This window comes from Frankliniella occidentalis, unplaced genomic scaffold, assembly GCF_000697945.3.
Source record: "Frankliniella occidentalis isolate FOCC.00 unplaced genomic scaffold, Focc_3.1 Scaffold418, whole genome shotgun sequence".
In the NCBI taxonomy this organism is placed as follows: Eukaryota; Metazoa; Arthropoda; class Insecta; order Thysanoptera; family Thripidae; genus Frankliniella; species Frankliniella occidentalis.
Window position 1 is genome coordinate 45928 of NW_026267539.1, and position 8832 is coordinate 54759.

Sequence of the window (8832 nt, forward strand, 5' to 3'; positions counted from 1 at the left end):
GTCGAGAGCGAAGAGGAGAGCCGGCAAGGGGACGTCGGCGGCGACGTGGAAGACGTAAACATCGTCCGGTGGAGAGTGCCGCTCGGGGGGGTCGACATGCACTGCCGCGGGAGGAGGGCCGGGTAACCCCATAGTGTTCCAGGATCGCGACATAACGCCGTTCACCAGGTTCATAAGGATGGGCAGACGGTGTTGACGCAACGCGGCGCACACTGCCACGATGTATCCATCACCTGTGAGCAACTCGGGCTGGAACTGGTCCACCACATAGTTGTCGCGAAAGTCAGACTTCGTGGACATGGACTTGTCATGCAGAAGCTGGGCTAGCTTCGTCTCCTGATCGGGGCTGACCTTGGCAGCGCGCACGTCAAAGCACAGGACGAGTGTGCGAGTGTGCGGTCACTGCGCCCACAGGAGGGAAAGTTGCGGATTCGTTTCGGCGGCGGGGGCGTCGGACGGAACTCCGACATCTGGCCCTGCGCACGTCGTTCCGGCTCGGCGGTCGAGCTCCGAATCCAGGAGGAGTGAGACGGGATGGAAGAAGCTACGACGCAAATCTGAAAGACAAATGGAATCCACAACCAATTAACAATATGTTAAGTCAGTACAATGACTCTTTCCTGAGGTTCGTGAGGCTTGCTGCTGTTTGATTTATTAAATCTGTCATGTTCTTGTTACTGTTACACTGGCTCATAGATTTACTAAATGTGCCCGACCCTCTCGCAGCACCAGCAAATACAAGTACGAGACTGGACGCACGAGTTACATAGGTGCATCTACAGATGCGCTTGTCACGCTGCGGGCCTGCCCCGCCCCGCCTGCAGGAAACTGATACCGGTCTGCGAGAGCGTTGAAGGGTACTTGCAGAAGCATGCAGTACGAAGAATTCCAAGCAGGACGGCACGTAACCCTACACCCGATACCGTACAAACATTGTGAAGAGAGTAAGCATGCATTAACATAAAAGCCTAACATCGGCACAATACTTGCTTCATACATCGCGAATTCGCGAGGTTGGCAGATATTAATTAAAGGAAATATGTACGTACCCCGAAGATGAATCACATTTTGAAGCCAGAGATGTAAACAGGCAAGGCAGCAAAATGCAATGCAATGCAATGCAATGCAATGCAGCGTCGAACCCAACGTCAACTATGACGGCCTCACATGTGCTTCCGCTCCTCGCCGAGAGGCTACGACGCGCGTGTCGGGCATGGTATGAAAAATGTCGATGAGCGCAGCCCTCCGAACGAGACCCAGAAGACCAAGAGTGCACTTTATCCAATGAAAAACATTTGTTAAATTAATTATGAACACGCCGCTGTGTTTCTTTTTCAAAATGAGATTTTTTGAGACAGTTACATTGTAAATTCAAAAATATGGAAAAATAGATTTAAAGTCATTTAAATGCATTAATTGGTATTTATCAATTTTTGCCACTATATTTCATAATTTGTAAAAATGAAAATAAAACACATTTTTAAAAACAAAAACAAAATTAAAACAGAAAAATATGTTTTAATATTAAATGAGAAAATTGGGTATTAATTACTAATAATCAGGAAAATACGTAAGATGTTAGGGGGGGAGCTCTAGGAGGGGGGAGCTCTAGTACTTCCCGCTTCTCTACATCTCTGATCAATTATTCCCATCATAGAACTTCCAATCATTGAATACTCATCAATAATTAAGAATTTAACATTCTTAAACATGTCACAAAATTTACGTGCACTCTCGCCTGTCAAAGATTTAAAATCTGTTCGTTTGATAGGTATTACTAATTTGGAAAGAATAGTAGATCCTCCAATTTTCACTGCAGCAACTCCTGTTGGTCCTAACAGCAAAAAACTATCAGCACCAAGTTGTTTCTTCAGATAAGATATCAAATGTTTGATTAAAAGGCTCTCGCCAGACCCAGCCTTTCCTTACACAATAACTCTTTTCATCGGGACAGAATTGTCATCAGAAAAGTTCAATATAAGTTCAATTTGTTGATCCGTGATTACTTTAATTTTTTCCTGATCCTCACTAAACACAATATCTGGTGATGTGATACATCTTCAATGACAGGTTCTTTACTATTTTTAGCCCGCCCTTCTGCTTTTAAAACAAGCAGGCCCGCCCTTCCGCCAAACGGAGTTGCCAGCTCCGCTTCGCTCCACCGGCAACTCCGTTCGGCAGGGGCCGGGCCTGCTTGGCCTGCCGGCGGCGATAGTCGGGCCTTCGGCCAGACCATTTCAGTCTCGCGATTTACTGAAGTGCATAATCAAATAAATAATGTGACCGGTAAATCACTTTGCATATTTGAGTAAACTAAAGCGTCCGGAGGGGGGCCTGCGGTCCTAGAAATTTTCCCCCTGGACATGACAAGAGAATGTAACGGGGCAACACCGTGACTACACACCCTTCTGCTTTGCTCAAGAATTAAAAAAGGCGAACCAGCGCAGTTTTTATATTGTTTGTCATATATTGTTTGTCAAAAAGTCCTAAAACTTGACTTTCTGCTATTGTTTTCAACATATCCACCTCTGGGGCCGAAACAGTAAAAGATGCGGCAAATCCGAGGGTAGTTTCTGATTCAGAATGTGTTGTTTTTGGGGGGTATTTCCTCTGACATTTTACGATTGGACGCCTCCTTGTACGTCTTTATGAGCAACGCGGTCATTTTCGCCGTATTTCGACGAAAAAGGCACTCTAGCGCCTAAACGGTGCAAGATAGGGGCAAACGGAAGAAATTTTCGCCCGCAGGGCTCTACTTTCACGAGTTACCACTTAGGAAACCATAAAAAAAAATTGATTTTCCACTTATTGGACCAACCCCTATTTCTTTGTTAGGCCCCTTTCACCCCCTTAGGGATGGTTGCCAGGATTTGCACCAGGCGTTTCGTTGTCCAGGAGTGACCCCTAAGGTACCCTGAAATTTGCAGACCTCTAGCTCATCTCCTTCCTCTTACACGGACGACGGACAGACAGACGGACGGACGGACGGACGGACGGACACGAGAGCGGTTGCATAAGCCCGCTTTAATGCTTTTTTAAAAGCAGAAGGGCGGGCTAAAAAGCATTAAAGCGGGCTTATGCAACCGCTCTCGTGTCCGTCCGTCCGTCTGTCTGTCTGTCCGTCGTCCGTGTAAGAGGAAGGAGATGAGCTAGAGGACTGCAAATTTCAGGGTATCTTAGGGGTCACTCCTGGACAACGAAACGCCTGGTGCAAATCCTGGCAACCACCAAGGGGTGAAAAGGGGTAACAAAGAAATAGGGGTTGGTCCAAAAAGTAGAAAATCATTTTTTTTTTTACCTGCAGGTGAGCGACATTCACACACTTGCATTTCCAGTGTTCGTTCGGAGTGCCAATAAGCACTTACCCCCTCACCTCTCGCCCTCCACGCGGCAGAGGGAGCAGGACGTGGCGCGCCGGCGTCCCGCTCCAGTCAGTCCAGCGTCGAGCGTTGGTGGAGAGTGCCCTGCGTAAGAGTGACCGTGACGAGAATGAGTCGGTGTGTCGAGAAAGATCTATACATCAGCGACGAAGACACCATGGAGCCGCTGGTTCTGAGTCAGGATTCGGAGGAAACCAAAGACTCATCATGCTACACCCTAGAACTCCACCCCTCCGGGATGCTTTATGAAGAGGTAAGTGAAAGTGCTTGATTCGCTGTGCGCGCCCAATCAATGTTGTATCATCGTGTGATTTCACGCTATGGCGTCCCCCGTTGCGTCGCCCACCATAATTCATCGCGAGTGCCCTTTCAACCATTCAATGTCATCGATTCGTAACTTTCGCGAGTGATTAAGCCGCACGCTCCCGCCATTCATCGAGTTTAGGTTAGGAGTCCTTTGTCTCCCCCGCCGGCGTCGTGCTCGCCGCCGCCCGCCGGCGTCGGTATTACGTCACGGCGTGTCCTGCCCTCGTCACGTAGCTGTAAATTCAGTGTTCAATCGAGTGTCTTGCCTGACGAGCTCAGCTCGGCGCGCTCGCTGTTGCCGCTTCGTGTGCCGCCCGCGGCCGCGGACTGGTGTAAGCTGGCCGGTTACTCGTTCGCGTCTCTCATTTTGTTCCTCACTTACTGATTCTGAGGTTAAGATTTTCTCAATTTTACTGAGCCTTTGACCGTCACGATTTCTTTTTCAAAACGCCGATGGCGTCCCCTCGATGGGTGCGCGGGGATTCCTGGAAATGGGATGGTGGTGGGGAGGCCCTCGCTGCTCAGCGCACTATCTCTCTCGCACTCGCAACATTAACACTGGAAAAACTAATGTTACCATGGTAACGTTTCATCATGTGACCAAGACCGGTAACGTTTTCTGACGCGACCTATCCCATGCACAAGGATAGGGCCATCACAAACTGGTTGCATCACCAAACGTTACCTGGTTTGGTCGCGTCAAGAAACGTTACCTCGGTAACGTTAGTTTTTCCAGTGAAGTAACGATACTTTTTCTCCCACAGTCGTCTTGCGACCCGGAGGCCGCGCCCCCCGCCTCGCCTCCCGCCGCCACCGAGGTACCCGCCGAGGCCCTCGGCGCCTGCAGGAAGGCCACCAGCGAGGAAGCGTCGTTCGCGGCGTTCGCGTATGAGGACGCGTACTTCCAGCAGTTGTGGAGTGAAGAAGCCCCGGCCCCCGAGTCCCACCCTCTCTCCATGCCCTTTATGGAAGAGGAGACTTGCGATGGGGTAAGTTCTCTCTCACGCAGTAAACGTTTTTCTATACCTAACTGTTCGTTTCTTTTGTTTAAGTTCTCCAAGCCGCCCGGTTCCAGCAGGGGCCAGGGGTTACTCCCTACCCCTCCAAAAAAAGTAAGTTAAGTTTTAACGTTTGTCTCTGACTTAACAGTTATCATCCGTCCTAACTCGACCTTCAGTGCAGTGCAGTCAGTGTTTGAACGTTTGGGAAAGAAGGGAGGCGTAAGTAAATCCATTACGTCCGACTTGAATTTTTTTTAAAGACAGCGTGAATAACTCGCCTTTTGTTGCAGAATGTGTTCAGCCGTCTGGGTCACCAACAGCAGCAAGAGGAAGCACATGTGGACGAGCTGCAGCAAGAGGAAGCACATGTGGACGAGCAGCAGCAAGAGGAAGCACATGTGGACGAGCAGCAGCAAGAGGAAGCACATGTGGACGAGCAGCAGCAAGGCGATCCGTGCGTGAGGTGGCGGCGCACTGCACCCCGTCGCTCCATCACCCTTGTAAGTACTTTCACCTTAATGATATTCTTTACCCCTTTCAAACAGGTTTTTTATTACTTTATTACTTTTTTCAGACTCCCCGTGCCCTAAAAGAAATCAGCCGAAGAAGGAAGAAGTAAGAAAAAAATTGTTTCATAACTTATTTTGTAAACAATCATTTTTTTTTTGTAAACAAACATTTTTTTATTTTGTAAACAAATTATGTTTTTTACATAAATCATGTGCATTCCATTTGATTGTTTTCTTTCAACAAGCCTGAATTTGTCACATCACGGGAAAGTTAACTTGGGTAAAAACTTCAACTGTCGAACGATTCTTTGAGCGGGGAAAATTTAAGTTGAACAACTCATTTTCAATACAAGACATGTTATTTTATCCAACACTAGCTACATTATGATGTCAGTACAATGATGTTAATACAAAACTCATTAGAAATAACAACATCCTCTACTTGGTTGTAGAAATGGATGAGTGAAATTACTTTACCATACTTCTGACTCAAGATTTTGAGAGCAAACATTTGACGATTCTTTGTGCGGGGGAAAGTTAAAGTTCTCATTTTAAATACAACACATTTTATTTTATCCAACACACTTTGTGATAATTAAACAAAGCTTGTTTTAATTAATAACATTTACTATTGGGTTACAAAAAGAGATGACTTTACTTGTGTTGTGAGCTGAGATTTTAAAAGCAAACAATTGACGATTCTTTCACGGGGTAAAAGATAAACCTTTTTGAGCCATACAAAATAATCATAATCCAAGTCATTGATGCTCATTCAGGCTGCAAGCCTGGCACTGCACCCTCAAGTGTGGCCACACAGAGGTGGAGGTGTGCTCGACCTGGACCTGGTGGCCTTAGGGTCGATGCGGCACAGCGGCGCTGCGGAGGCTGGAGGAGCTGGCCGTGGACCTGGCGGCGACGGGGATGCCCAGGCTGGCCGTGGACCTGGCGGTGTGCTCGCCGTCGCCCCGACGCTTTCGCGGCGGGGGATGCCCAAGCTGGAGATGCTCACCGTGTACTTGGAGTCGCTGCTGCGCTGGAAGTGCTGCGGAGGATGGACGTGGACCTGGCGGCCTCCGGCCCTGGACCGCAGCCGTCCTGCTGACACAGAAACACACACATACACACACACGCGCGCGCGCACACACACACGCACACACGTCTAGGAAAACGCCGTCGTGGTGGAGGTCGGCGACATGCAAGTGCCGTGTATTGCTGCGCTCTGGCGGCGTTTTGCGGAACTATGGCCGTAACCGGCAGTCTATTCGAGTCGAGCTGCTGCGGTAAGAGTTGCCATTTTTGAAGTGCTAATTGATGGGTCCTTTTCTCTACTCCCATCCAAGTCTAGTGGTTCGAGAAAGTCTAGTAGCTCCTGTAGCACACTGTCATCAACTCCTTCGAGAGCTTCCATTTTTTTTTGGACTAATAGCACTTTCAACCTGCTCATTGAAAAAATAAAAATATTAATGCGCAACCAGCCCTCACACCTGGATGCGAGGTAAAAACAAAAAGGGTGCCGGGAACTGTGGCGTACCATGTATACCGGGTGATTAAGAGAAGACGCAGGTGCGGGCGTGTTTGCCTATCCTCGACTCGGCGGGTGCACGGGTCCAGGTCTGGGGAGAGGTGAGGAGGGGACCCGTGCGCCCACCGAGTCGAGGATAGGCAAACCCGCCCGCACCTGCGTCTTCTCTGAATCACCCGGTACATGTCAACAAAGCCAACATTTTTGTAAATTATCAATTTTCTAATACTTTATTTCCTAAATTTTGAATGAGTAATTGGCTGAGCGATTAGCGAAGCCCATAACTCCACTGACCGAAAAAGTTTCATTCTGTTTGTCTGTCTGTCTGTTTGTCTGTCTGTCTGTCTGTCCGCACAATAACTCGAGAAAGAATTGAAAGAGCGATCTGGGAATTTCAGGGTCGTTTTGTATCACAAAAAGACAGATCGAGTTCGAAGATGAGCATTCTAGCTCAAAAATTGACTTTTAAAAAAATCAAAACATTATTTTTCAAATATTTTTTAATGGGCTTCTAAGGGGTAACTCATGGAAGTAGAACCCTATGGACGAAAATTTCGTCCGTTTTGCTCTATCTTGCACCGTTTGGGTGCGAGGGAGCATTTCTTGGCGAAAATAAGGTAAAAACGACAAAACGGTCTATTAAATCGTAAAATTTAACTCGTCTGGGGTGTCAGCGCCGCAGGCCTAGCTATATGTGCGCCAGGCGCGTCGCAGCGTAACAGTGTTTCGTGAGATATCGCGAAGCCTGTTACGCGAGACGTGGTCTGGCGTACACAAGCTAGTTTACCTTGGAACGATTTTGTAGGATCCCTCGCAGCATGGCCACATGCGACTGGGAAATTGGAATGGTCACTCTCAACTCCCTGAGCGGAACATTATGTTTTTTGGGCAGCTTCTCTCTTTCCTCTTTCACCCATGAGTTTGCTCCTTTGATTATGGAAGAAGCCAAGAAAGAACTGTCCACCGAACGCTCAATCACTGTGGCATACTTGACAGAGAGCGTATTTCGGACAACTACATTTATGGCGTGAGCCATGCAGTAGAGTCTTTTGAAGCCTTCAAGGGCTTTAACAATGTCTGCACCGCCATCGGTCACAAACACTAGATTGTCCATAAGTCGGTGGGGTATCCCTAATTCATCTAACTTTTCTTTAATAAATTTGCGGAGCTCCTCTGCTGTTGATGCGCCTCCAAGCGAGACAGTAAAGGCAACCCGACTCTTCGACTTGTACTCCAGAATAAAGTGTAGAGTTAGGACAATATAATGGTCACTGGTATGCTTTTCTGTCCACCCATCAGTCGTGGCAGCACAACGACCCTCCAGGATCGCAGGCATCACTTCCTCTACCAAAGTTTCTCTTGCCTTGTCCGCCTGGCGCTCTATGTACTTAGCTACAGTCTTGCGGTGGGGCATCAGCGTCTTTATATCCATTTTACCGTACTGATTTGTTATGTTATTGGTCGTCTGTAGCAGATCTTCCAGCCCAGGGCCTGCTAGAGCATTTGCAGGGCGGAAGTCCCTGGCGCAAAAGTTAGCACACGCCGTGTTAAATAGTTGCCTAGCAGCTGGATCGGGATCTACAAACTCCTCAACCTTCTCAACAGCTCCCGGACAGTTCTCTATTGCGTGCCTTGATAAAGCTGATGAACCCCTGGCACTGCCCCTGTACGTGAGTATGGCCTTGCATCTAACACACTGCACTGCAGAGACAGAGGCTTTGGTTTGTACCACCTGTATGGGGAACAGGGTATCCCACGCCTTGCAGGTCGGATTAGAGGCCCTAAAAATTGCACCCCAGTCGCCGACGATATAATCGCCTGACTTTAGTTTCTTGGCTATATCTACTTTATCAATTCGTTCTTTACAGGGGCCGGCAGAACTAGGCTCATCAGGTGATTCAGTCAAATCGACGGGGTCCGAAGCCTGTTAAAAAAAAAAAAAAAAAACGAGATCGTGACAAACTTTTGGCTAATTTTTTGACTCGTGTGAAAATGTGTTCAACTATGCGCTCCTGTAAGAACATTATACATGCACATGAAGGATGTCCCACTGACCGCGTGCATTTTCCTTTTTTTTTGCCACTGAACAACTCATGGAGCCGTGCGGGCGAGTT

General features: G+C 48.0%; 1 protein-coding gene across 1 annotated transcript; it reads left to right on the forward strand.

Annotated features, from left to right (window-relative positions):
* The first annotated feature begins 3303 nt into the window (after positions 1-3303).
* Positions 3304-5912, forward strand: LOC127751297 (uncharacterized). The gene is made up of 5 exons (XM_052274613.1): positions 3304-3633; positions 4451-4675; positions 4836-4906; positions 4978-5187; positions 5262-5912. The coding sequence occupies exons 1-4, from the start codon at positions 3490-3492 to the stop codon at positions 5147-5149; spliced, it is 612 nt and encodes a 203-aa protein (XP_052130573.1). The 5' UTR covers positions 3304-3489; the 3' UTR covers positions 5150-5187; positions 5262-5912.
* The last annotated feature ends 2920 nt before the right edge of the window (positions 5913-8832 follow it).

Excerpts from the sequence above, each read along its gene's own strand:
- LOC127751297 (XM_052274613.1), top strand. The coding sequence starts at position 3,490 with ATGAGTCGGTGTGTCGAGAAAGATCTATACATCAGCGACGAAGACACC. Across the intron at positions 3,634-4,450 it reads CCGGGATGCTTTATGAAGAG|TCGTCTTGCGACCCGGAGGC; the intron begins GTAAGTGAAAGT and ends TTTCTCCCACAG. Across the intron at positions 4,907-4,977 it reads GTTTGGGAAAGAAGGGAGGC|AATGTGTTCAGCCGTCTGGG; the intron begins GTAAGTAAATCC and ends CTTTTGTTGCAG.